Here is a 12873-nt window from a genome sequence, read left to right as displayed (position 1 = left end):
ATGCTCCTGGGTTCCATCCCCAGTACCGCACAAAAAAGGGTCAGGAATGTGGCTAAGAGGTAGAATACCTGTAGACTCAATCCCCAGCACCAAAAACAAAACAAAACAAAAAAGTGGTGCCTGTACCATGAGAAATAAAGCAAGAACTACCAGCAAATGTTTGACAGCATTTTCTTAAGGCCTCTGCCTTGTCCTGTAATATCTCCCCCCAACCAATAAGGACTCCAGAATGGCAGCAACGCTAGTGCCCTTGGAGATAATATAGTCTCACCCACTCAAGGTTGTAAAGTAAGAAATGAAGGCTCTACCATCAAAGTGACTTGCTAAAAGCCATAGGACACACTGTTTGTAGTGAGAGATTAAGCTCAATATCACCTCGTCTTGCTTTCCAGCTCTCACCATTGGTCTTTCTGCCACCACGCTTAGTGCAACCCTTTAGGAAAAGGGAGCAAACACAGGCAGTGCCCTTTGCAGTTTGGCATTGGGATCCTTGAACCCATGGCCACCAAGAAACTTCCAGGAGCAGAGGAAGGCCTAGAATTTCTTAGAGAATTTCCTTGGCAAAAAACAAAATCCTGTTGCTAAAAATGCCAGGTTACTAGTGTCAAATTCTTACCCTTCCCAGCCACGGCAGTTGATTTATGACAGAATAGCTGGCATACATTAAATATTGACATGAAATGTGGCAAAATTCTCAAGATTACCAGGAATGGAAAACTGTCCCATGAGGTTTTCTAGCAAGAAAATACTGAGTGTCTTTTCCTTGGCTGTTTTGGTTAAATGTAAGGATCTATTTGATATCAGGGAATAAAGTCAAAACTAAGGATCTAAGCTATCTTTTCTACATTTTTGCTTCCTAATTCCTTTTCTACCTACCCTGTCCAGCCTAAACCACTCAGAAGTGTGGTTCTTGGCCAGAGCAACTGCCATAGTAACCATATATGGCATGGGGGAAAGAATCAGACAAATTTGGGTTCTAATGCTGTCTTGGCCACCAAGTAGCCAATCATGGTTTAGTCAAGTATTTATTTGGGTTTCAATATCTTCTCTAAAAATGCAGATAAGAAGACTTACCTGGCAGGGTGGTTTGAAAGTGTTTGGTGAGATTTCCAGTGCCTCTTATATTAGGAGCTCAAGGAGACTTTGGCCATACCCTGAAGCTGTGTCTAGAAGCTACCCAAGGAAGCTAATTATCAGAGTTTGAGATGGGGTGGGGGGGAATGGACTAGTACAGTTCTTCCCTCATGACCCTTTTTGCCTACCAGCTGCAGGAAGAAGACTCAGATAATCTGGAGGTATTCACAGCCTCCTGAGTGCCCCATCTGCTTTCATTCATCCCGGGAAGCCTGAAAAAGATGTGTGAAAGGAACCAAAGATTCCTAGTACACTGCAAGTTGAAGAGCTTTATAGACAATGTTGTCCTAGTATTGATGGAAGACATCAGAGGCTGAGCTGAAAGTAGACAGGTTTCATTTCAATTCTTGTTATTCTAATGAATGCCACTCCAGTGGAGTATCTATTTTAAAGAGCAGGTTCAATTGAGAAAGGTTGGCCAAACCTATAGAAAGAAGAGGATACCCATATGGGATGATGTTGAGGGACTCTGAAAGCTCCTTTGTCAGTCCATTTTACTATCTGAAATCTACCATCTGATTGCCCCCATATGAAATGCAAAATCCTCCATTGGAGTGTTCCATAGAGCCACTATTATTGAAGTGCTGGACAGGTCAGTTTTAATTTAAGAAATTGGAGAGGGTAGGCCTAGAGGATGAGGTGTAGTCAGGCATCTGAGAATTTCTAAACACTCATAACAAACAAAGTATCTGAGAAAGTAGTGGAGAAAAAGAAGTCCTCACAAACATGCCTAAAATATCCAGACTGCCTCAAGTATCAGGAGGCACAACTGGTTTGATTACAAGACAGCTCTTCTTCTTGATGTCTTGTTCTCCTAGGATAGAGCAGAAAGAGCACTGGCCTGGGAATCCAGACACAGCTCTGCTGTAGATTGTATGTGACCCTGAGCAAATACTTTCCTTCCTCTTTCTGGACCTCAGTTTCTCCCATATGAATGTGATCTCCATAGGTTCTTTTTCTGTGAGACTAGGGATTGAACCAAGGGGCATTCTACTTCTGAGCTATACCACCCAGCCCTAGTTTATTTTTTATGTTGAATCAGTGTCTTGCTAAGTTGCTGAGGCCCTTGCTAAGCTGCCGAGGCTAGCCTCAAACCTGCAATACTACTCCAAGTACTAAGCATGGTTCTATGGGTCCTTTTACTTCTGAAATTTTAATAGTCAAATAAATAACTGGAGGAAAAAAGAGGCTTTCATCTTTGAGTTAGACCTTTCAGAGAGTGCTCTAAATATCACCACCAGTTCTCCCCAACCCAACCCCAGTGTGTTCAACCCTGCCTAAAGATACACATTCCCTCATCAATCTCATCTCCATTGTCAACAAAGGAATGGCAACCACCAAAACAAAGGATGGAAAAACCAGGTCTTTAGATAGCATGCCTCTCACCCTTCTCTTCCTCTTGTTTTCAAAAGAGACACAAACGCTGAGTCCTAGACTAGAGAAATGACTCACCCAAAGATAAACATTGGGTAAATGACACAACCAGGACTGCTACTCACATTTCCCAACTCCTGGGTCCATGGGACATTTCACTTCCAATCTGACCATTTCTTAAACATCCTTCTCTGGTAGGAAATAACATCCCTTTCTCCCCATCACTAGAAGCTCTAGGATAGAAGGCCAACGGAAAATTTTATCTGTCTCATCCTTAACCCCAAATCCCAGATGACAGTCTGAGAAAAAGGGACAAGCAGACCCGGGTCATCCTTATCTGCAATGAACATTGCCCCAGCTTGAGAATTCAAGAAGAGAGCATAGGCATACTGTACCTGTCTTCGGAGTGGTGCCTCAGTGTTCAAGGTGACACAGGTTCATCGGTGCAGAGCCAAAGTGTAGGAGCTGGAGAGAACTGGGCTTTATGTCGTTAGCGGGAAGGTCATGTGCTTTGAAGGGCCTTTGGTGCCTTGAAGAGGAAACAGAAATGAGGAAGATAAGGCTGAGGTTAGCCAACGGAAATCTGGGTGCAAAATGACAAAACATGGCTGTTGTGAAAGGGTCCACACTGCCATGCCCGCACCCACTCTTGGCCAACCTCCAACAGACATTGGCTCTCCATGCTGCAGGGAGGGAGAACAGAAAGCTACTGGCTGTCCCTGGGTTCTGCCAGGGGGCAGGGAGTAGATGAGGGAATCCTGGACTGTCAGACCTATGACTCTAGCTAGTAAAATCCTCACTGTCAAGAGACCAAGCCAAGGAGGGATTCAAGGAAATGCCCAATATCACAAAGCAAGCTTCCATTTCTATGGACTCCAATCACTTTTTCAGAATGTCTTCTGATCTTGGGATACCCCCATTGACTTCCAGCTTCCCTCCTGGCACACAGAACCAGCTACATCATTTGCAGGGCCCCATACAAAATAAAAACATAGGCCCCTTGTAAAAAAATATTACGAATTTCAGAGAGGCAACAATAGAATATTACATCAATTATGAGGTCCTTCTAAGCATGGTGTTCTGTGAAACTGTACAAGTCACATGCTTATGAAACTGTCCCCTGGTGGCACAGCTATGAACTCAGGTCACATTCTGGCAACCAGGGGACTTAAGGAAGGAAATAAAAAATTCACATTTATTTATTAGAGTCTTATTAAGTACACTAACTCAACAGCCCTCCCATATGATGTCATCATTATCCTTATACATAGGTGAGGAAACTGAGAGGCACGGGAATAAAAGTGACTTGTCTAAGCAAAAACCAGGCTGGATGCATGCTTGTAATCCCAGCATTCGGGGGGCCGAGACAGGAGGATCTCGGTTCACAGACAGCTTCAGCTACTTAGCGAGGCCCTTCGCAACTCAGTGAGACCCTGTTTCAAAAATTAGGGTTGGGGGTGCAGCTTGGGGGTGCAGCTTGGAGGTACAACGCCCCTGGGTTTCATCCCTGGTGCTGAAAAAACAACAACAACAACAAAAAAAAAAAAAAACAGGAAACAATGGGGAAGGCAAATTTCCCACTCATTCTAATTCTAAATGTTAGTTTCTTTCTACTTTCTCACAGTGGCCTCCACGGAAAGGAGAGGAAAATAGTAGTTGGCCTTGAAAAAGTACGGAGCCCTACAATCAACTGTGACCTTCAGGCTGAGTAAGGGATGTGAAGGTATGGGAAGAAAGTGAATGGTTTCCTGGAGCCTCATATTTATAATCCCTGGGAAGTTCCCATCCATAGCCAGAAAGATGATGATGGATTCCCAATATGCAATGCTCACCAACATGGATTCTGAGGATATAGAAGACAAGGGGAGCAATTTCTGTGATGTTTCTAGGTTATAACTGGGAGCTTCAGTGATTGTAATGGCCAGGTCAAAGTCCTTAGCCTATGCTAGTAGAAGTAGGGCCCTAGACAGTACTTGAGCCCTGGAAAATAATCTATCCAGCTGGGTGTGGTGGTGCATGTCTATAATCCTAGTACTTGGGAAGCTGAGACAGTAGGATAGCTGGTTTGAGGTCAGCCTCAGCTACTTAGTGAGACCTTCAGCAACATAGTGAGACTATTTCCAAACAAAAAATTTAAAAAGCTGAGGATTTAACTTGGAAGTAGAAAGCTCCTGGGCTCAATCCCTAGTAACACACACACACACACACACACACACACACGAATAATCTTTCCAAGCTACTTATGATTTCAGGCTCAAGAGGAAAGACCACATTCTGGGATCCAGGAACCCAGAACCCTGGTCCCAGCTCTGTTTCTTGCTTGAGCCTTGGTTTCCCATTTTAACTGTTAGAAGTTGGACTACATGGTCTTGATGGCCTCTCTATTGCAAACTTTCTCCAGGTCCTTTATGACTCCCCTATTTGTACATCTCTTTACTTATTATGGGCTTCTCTGTGGTCATAGGGTCTAGGGACATTCTGGGATAGGGATTCAATTGCATTCACATTACTCTGCAGTAAACTTCCTTCTACCAGAATAATTTATTGGCTTGGGCCTTGAGACCAGTTTCCCCAGATCTGGCTTCTAGAAAGATTCAGTTCCTGTTTCTTTTTGGTTTCTGACTAAAACCTGGGGCAGAAGCGGGATAGTCCTGTGGGCACCCTGCTAAGGGGCCCTCTCCTTTTTACACCAGAGAAATTAAGTAAGTTTAGCCATCTGCTTCTTTTTTTTTCTGCTTTCCTAGTTAAGGTATTCCACTGACATTTTAACAAAGATCTTCTGAAGATATTGTCATTACCTAAAGGGGTAATTAACGGTGTCTTTTTTTCTTCCTTGTGGTACTGAGAATTTAACACAGGGACATTCTACCTCTGAGCCATGCCCCCAAACTTATTTTTTTTTAATTTTGAAACAGAGTTTCACTAAGTCATGGAGGGCCTTGCTATGTTGGTGAGGATGGCCTTAGATTTGGCATTCTCATGTCTCAGCCTCTTGAGTACTAGGATCATAGGTGTGCCCCACCACAACCAGCTTAATAGTGTCTGTTGTGAGCCCCATACTAATCCCCTAAAAGAGAGCATTAGGAGCCAGAAAGATGCAAAAATCATGCCACCTGTGCAAAGGGCTCAAATTAGAGCAAAGGGCACTGGGTTCCTTGGAGTTCCTCTTTACTCCAGAAACACAAAGCATTCTGGGAAGGTTCATGTTTGCAGCAACAGCACAAAGGGAACTCTTCGTTTAAGTCCCTTGTCTCAGATGTTGCTCAGAGCAATCAAAAGTCAAAGAAGCTTCCCATTTTTGATGCTCTCTGCCATGACTATGTTTGTGGAAAAAGATGAGAGTAAAGATTAGAGAGTTGGTAGGAGGAGCAAGAAGACAGCGCTGGGGACCCACACTATGGATACATTCATTATTCACGTAGGGCTGCAGTGGAGAGAACACTGAAGCCTGACACAGTGGCTCACACCTGGATTCCCAGTACCTGTGAGGCTGAAACCGGAGGATCACAGGTTCAAGGCCAGACTTAGCAAGTAGTGAGGCTCTCATTAACCTAGCGAGACCTTGTTTAAAAATTAAAAATAAAAAGGGCTGAGGGTGTAGTTCAGTAGTAGAGCACCTCTAGGCTCATTCCCCAGTACTACACACACACACACAAAATGAACACTGAAACCACACGTGGTGGCACATGCTATAATCTCAATACTTGGGAGGCCGAGACAGGGGGATTGCAAATTCCAGGCCATCTTCAGCAGCTTAGCAAGACCCTGTTTCATAGATAAACATTTAAAAGACTGGAGGTGTATATCTCAGAAGTAGAATGTCCCTGGGCTCAATCCCCAGTACCAAAAATCAAAAAAATAAAATTTTTTAAATGAGCACGGAGGCAGAGTCCCTTTGTTATAGACGCAGCTCTGTGACTCATTCACTTTGTTATCTTGAACACCATGCACAGCCTGCATAGCCTCAATAGCCATGGAAGATTCTCAGACTACAGGGAAAAGGGAGACAGACAACCCCAGGAACTATATAATTCTATAGAACACAGCAAATGATTTGACAAAGGTACAAAGTGCCATCAGAGGAGTAGATAAGAAAGATATGATTCTCCCAGGGTGGGAAATGAGGAGGTATTAGAAATTAAAAAGGGTTTTAGAAAAGGAAGATTTTAGCTACACCTTAAAGGATCCAGAGGGGGAACGTTATGCTCCCCATCTTTGTAAAGCCTTTTCTGATCACCTCCAGTAAAGTTAGTTGCTCCCTCTATTGTCCTCCTTTAGTCTCAGAAAACAAATCCTGTCCACATTGCCCTTCTGAATATTTGCTTCTCCCAGGAGACAAAGAACTGCCCAAAGAAAAGACTGTTTTTGATTCCTTATTGTCTTTCCATAGCAAGGAAGGAAATCGTTTTGCCAGAACTGTGAACTGAATAAATGAAAGAGTCAGTGCATAAGTAAAGGAAGGAGATGCCAGGCCCAAAGACCTCAGATTCCTTAGCTTATCTACCTCCATCAAGAAACTTGAGCAGCTCCCCAACCCCCACCTTCACTTTGACTTCACCTCCATGCTAAGTCACCCCACCTCATTCGGGAAGTCTTTCAAGAAGGGGGCCCAGGGACAATTGCAAAGCTATGACCACTTCCTGTGCAAGAAGCCAGTGTCCACACACTCAACCCTGGCGATTGCTCTCTATCGGGTTGCACTGGGGCTTCCTCCGAGAGTTAAACCAAAAGCTGATGCAATGTGCAGGGCACCCTGGGGCCAGGATTGAAGGACTTCTTGTACACCTGAGTCTGGGCGTGTTTCACTCTGAGGCTCCTCATAAAGCCAGTGATATTGTTAATAGAGGTAACAGCAATTAACCAACCAAATACAGATTGGCTTTATTCAAAAGAAGTGTGTTGAGCATCTGCTGGCTGCAAAGCTCTGTGCTTGGCACCAAGAGAATTAAAAATGCACCATAGCAGGAATTTACCACAATTTAACAGAAATATAACATTAGTCACAAATATTCTAATAGCCAAATTAAGTTTATTAAAAATAGATATATGAGCCAGAAGTGATGTCACACTCCTGTAATCCCAGTACTTGGGAGGCCAAGACAAGAGGATAACAGGTTAGAAGACAACCTCAACAACTCAGCCAGAACCTCAGCAACTTAGCTATATGGGAGACTGAGGCAGGAGGTTTGCAGGTTCATGGCCAAACTGTACAACTCAGCAAGACCCTGTCCTGAAATAAAAAGGGGGTGGGGGTATAGTTCAGTGGTAGACTACCCCTGGCTTCATTCCCAGTACCATAAATAAATAAATATATAAAACTAATTTCAAGTATATGTATATTTTTCTTCCTTAAATATTTTTATGGATACATAGCAATGATACATATTGGTAGGATTTGTTGTTACAAACTTGTATATCCATGTAAGATAATTTAATTTCATTCCCCAGTACCCCTTCTGGTTCCCTCTCAGTAAATATATATATATTTGTTGTTGTTGTTTTTGGTGGTACTGGGGTTCCTGGAAACCTTTCTACCTCCGGGTTATACTCCCAGACCTATTTTATATTTTTTTTAAAATTTGGAAACAGGGTCTCTTAAGCCGCGCTGGCTTCAAACCTGCGCGATCCTCCTGTCTCCGCCTCCCAAGAGTGGGGATTACAAGCGTGTGCCACCACGCCTGGCCAGTAATATATTTTATTCATCCCAATAAATGAAAAATGTAATTTCAACCTGTAAACAATATAAATATTTATTTTACATTTGTAGCACATCTCAATTTAGACTAGCCACATTTCCGATGTGTACTTGCTATATGTGGCCAGCGGCTAACATATCGGATAGATTAGGTCTAAGGTGTGGTCCCTAAACCAGGCGCAGTGGGGCACACCTGCAATCCCAGTATGTAGATGTCTGAGGCACCAGGACTGTGAGATCCTGTTTCAAAAAAAATATTTTTAAAGGGCTGAGATTATAACACAAAGGTAGAATGTCCCAGGGTTCGATCCCTAGTAACAAAGAATCAATCAATAAAAAAGTGTGGTCCCTAGCCGGGCGTGGTGGCGCACGCAATCCCGGCACTTGGGAAGCGGAGACAGGAGGATCACGCAGGTTTGAAGCCAGCCGTGCGCGCTGGCTTAGGAGACCCTGTTTCAAAAAAATATATATATATATATATATATTTTTATATGTATGTATGTATATATGGTCTGGGAGTGTAGCCCGGAGGTAGAAGGGTTTCCAGGAACCCCAGTAACACCAAAAAAAATGTGGTCCCTGCCCTCAAGGAACTTAGTCTTGTCCAGCTGCTACATAAGCATGTAAATGAATAAGTACGATAAGTAGCAAGTAGCAGAGGTGCATGTGTGGACAAAAGCAATGCACCAGGAGTCCAGAGACCTGAGCTGCAGCCTGTCCTCTGACATTGATTCTCTTTGTGGCCTTGAGCAAATCCCCCTTCTTCTTGGGCCTCCTTATTTCTATCTCTATATGCATGTGGACTAGATTCATTCACTGAACAAAGTGCATATTGAATGTTATTTGAAGTATTTAGCATGTTGTGAGATCCTCGTGTTAGAGAAGTGAACACGATGGGAAAATTCTAGCTTTCGTGGCATTTTACAGTGTGGTAGAAAATAGCTACTAGACAAATACAAGAAAGTGTGACAAGAAAAGAGGAAATTCCAGAGAGTCAGAAGAACTCAGAACAAGGGAATATACTCCAGCAGGCTCAGAGAGGCAAAGGAAACTTCGCAGAGGAAGCCACTTTTGAGGTGAGGTTGAACTGTGAAAAGGAGTGAACCAAGAGAATAATCAATGTAGTTGTAGGCAGAAGAAACATGTTTTAAGGCCCTGGGGTAGGATGTAATATGCTGCAGGAATATAAGGAGGTTGATGTGTCTTGAAAGAAAGTGCTCAGACAAAGAATAGTCCAAAACAAGGTCAGAGAATTATGCAGGAGGCCAAACTAAGAAAGGCCTGGTATATTTTGTCAAGGATTTGGGACTTCTCCAATGAGGCACAAGAAGTCAAAAGGGTATAGGTACTACAGTGACGTTCTATCTCCAAGCCTTCTATTCTGGGAGTCTAGGTAATGGAGACAAAGAAAAAAGTTAATTCCAACTGGTTGGATTAGAGATGTCATATTTTAAAAAAAGCATTTGTAAAGGCCAATGAAAATGCAGAATCAGTAGGCATTCCAGGAAGAGGGAAGGAGCTGAGTAAATGTGCAGAGACAGGAAAGATCACGATGAACTTCAACAGAGGGACTAGAGAGGCAGCAGGGTAAAGATAAGCCTAAGAGTATTTTTGAATATTTATAGATTTTCTAAAATAATAACGATGCTGAAGCCCATTCAGTATCCCAAATGCATTTTGGGAGAAACCAGGCAAAGACCTTGGACCTACCAAGAGATCTATTCTGTGCCAAAATCACATTAATGAATAAATATTGTGAACTCATTAAGTGCAAGATGCTGTTTTGAGCCCTTTCCATGTATTAGTGTTTTTGTAATGCTTACCACCGCCTTGTGTGGGAGACACAGGAATCATCCTTATTTGATAGATGAGGAGCTCTGTTCACACAGGTTATAACATAGCTAGTAAATGGCAGAGGCAGGTCTTAAATGTCATGCAACAATCTATGAATGGTAGGAATATTGCAACCATCTACAAAAATATATATAATATTGGTTCTGGCTACAAAATGTCAAATTTAAGTCCGTTATAACTTCAGACTACAAGGGCAGTCTCATCCAGGAAACCTCATTAATTTTCAATTTATGATCATTAGGGCAGAGGCTGAGTTGAAGCTGACATTTGCTTAGCTTTTTAGAAAGACAAAGTAAATGACGTAAAATAAAATGAGAGTTCCAGAGAGCTGTTTAAAGTCAGAAAAGCACACTGATTCCACTTCTTGTTCCCCATGCCTCACTCCCCATGAGAGCCCTTCAGAAACATTCATTTAGGAAAAAAATAACTGATCTGTTCCCCACAATGGCCCACCCAAGGCTTTGTACAAGACAACAGTTTTGAAAGGACAGGAAAGGAAGAAATGAGGAACCAACTTGCAATAGCCTATTGCAAATATTTGGAGAGAACAGAATGGAACTGCATTTATTTTCTCTTTCTTTCTCTTTTTTTTGGGGGGGGGGCTGTTACTGATTCAAGGGACATTTAATCTCCAAGTTTTTTATTTTTTTATTTTTGATTTTTTTGGTGGTACTGGGGTTCCTGGAAGCCCTTCTACCTCCAGTCTACACTCCCAGACCTATTTTATATTTTTATTTGGAAACAGGGTCTCTTAAGTCAGCAAGGCTGGCTTCGAACCTGCACAATCCTCCTGTCTCCGCCACCCAAGCGCGGGGATTACAAGCATGCGCCACCACGCCCAGCTCTTATTTTTTATTTTGAAGCAGAGTCTTTCTAGCTAAGTTGCTGAGGATCTCAGTAAGTTGCTAAGACTGGCTTTGAACCTGCAATACTCCTGTCTTAGCCTCTCAAGTTCTGGAATTAGTCATGTGCCACCATACCAAGCTGAAACTGTACTTCTTTTAAATAGATTCTCCTACTATTAAGCCTTCGACAAATAAAATCAGCAACACACACACAAACACACACACATACTGAACACACACCCTAATTCAGACTGAGATGGATAATCCCGGCTTGGGGGCATTTATTTTGGAGGCTAAGACAGGAGGACTACAGGTTCTGGGCCAGCTCAGAGTAACTTAAAGAAACCTGTTTTAAAATAATGCCATTGTCCATATGATCCACATTATGATGTGAATCTATAGTGTACCAATAAAAATTAATAAATAGCCAGGCATGGTGGCGCACGCTTGTAATCTCCGTGCTTGGGAGCTGAGACAGAAGGATTGCGCAAGTTCGAGGCCAGCCTCCCTGGCTTAAGAGACCCTGTTTCCAAATAAAAATATAAAATAGGTCTGGGAGTGTAGACTGGAGGTAGAAGGGTTTCCAGGAACCCCAGTACCACCAAAATAAATAAATAAATAAGTAAATAAATACATAAATAAAAAAACAAGCATAATAAAAGGATCTTGTGGTATAGCTCTGTGCTAGAATGCCCCTGGGTTACATTCACAATACCACATACATGTATATATGCACATACAAATAAAGACTGCTGTAGATTTCCCTGGTATCATTGACTTGGCACATTCAGACCATTTTAATTTCCCTTCTCTTAGTAAAAGAAGGCAAGGATGTCAGCTTTTGGAGACAGAAAAAAAAAATACAGACAAAACCCTTGAGCTTGTTTACACATTTGTTTAAACTCAGTTTGGCCCCATTTTAGGGAGCAGTCTATTCCTAATAAGTTGGTACCTCATGGGATTTCAAAGAAATTGGATACTTGAGAGTTCCTGTCAAGACTAGTAATTCAAGATATGAAAGAGAAAAGCTACATATTGCCAAAAGAAGAGGCACTACACTCTGTTTTCAGTTCTAAGCAGAAGTAGGAAATAGAAGAAAAACACTTCTATTTTTGCTTCCTATAGACTAGCTACTCTCACTTCTAATAATACATCTCCTATTCCTTTCAACAATTTTATACAGTAAGAACGACCCCCATTTCACAAATGAGAACACTGAAATTTACTCAAAGGAAACATACAACGTCTCTCAAAGTCATATTAAGTGGCAGAGCTGAAATTTAAACTTCTATTAGCTTTCTCCCTAAGATGGCACCAGAGGAGCTACCCACAAGGATCCACAACCTCTTCTGCCCTCTCCAACTCTGCAGCAGGGCTACTCCCCTCAACCTTGGAGAAAAAATGGTTTCTTCCATTCAGTTGTAAGCTCTGTGAGGGCAGGAGCTCACTTTTCACTTGAATTGCTAATTTATTTTTCTTACTGGATTTTGGTAATATATATATATATATATATATATATATATATATATATATATATATATATATATATTTGATACTGGGAAATGAACCCAGGGCATTCTACCTCTGAGCTATACCCCAGCCCAATATATATATATATTATTGGTGCATTGTAGTCATACATCACAATGGAATACAAGACTTGTGAGGATATACAAGCACACATCATCCAATTAGCCTTTATCCAATCCCCATCCCATTCCCTCCCCCTCCCTCGATCCCATGCTTGATTGGTGATTAACTTTGATACATTTGTTTATGTACATCATGAGTTTTAAAGAGATTCCTTCTTCCCCCATCCCATCCCCTCTGATTGGTCACCTTGGTTTCTCCTCTATAGGGCCCTTTCTTCAACTAGATCTCCTCCTATTACTTATTTCTTCCTAGTTTTTGCATATTAGGGAAAGCATCTGTTTTTTTTTTCCATTATATTTCTCTGTGTATGCCACATTG

The 12873-nt window shown here is 42.1% G+C and overlaps 1 protein-coding gene across 1 annotated transcript in view; it reads left to right on the top strand.

Annotated features, from left to right (window-relative positions):
- The window catches only part of VSIG4 (V-set and immunoglobulin domain containing 4), a gene marked incomplete at both ends in the record, with an annotated part of 29281 nt that extends 26279 nt beyond the window's left edge, over nt 1-3002 (top strand). Inside the window, 2 exon segments of the mRNA XM_080718983.1 lie at nt 1953-2007; nt 2800-3002. Of these exon segments, the coding sequence (XP_080575109.1) occupies nt 1953-2007; nt 2800-3002 (258 nt within the window).
- Nucleotides 3003-12873: the final 9871 nt, after the last annotated feature.

This window comes from Muscardinus avellanarius (assembly GCF_963383645.1).
Source record: "Muscardinus avellanarius genome assembly, chromosome: X".
Lineage (NCBI taxonomy): Eukaryota > Metazoa > Chordata > Mammalia > Rodentia > Gliridae > Muscardinus > Muscardinus avellanarius.
The sequence above is the reverse complement of the archived record's forward strand: the minus strand, read 5'-3'. Positions and strand labels throughout refer to the sequence as shown.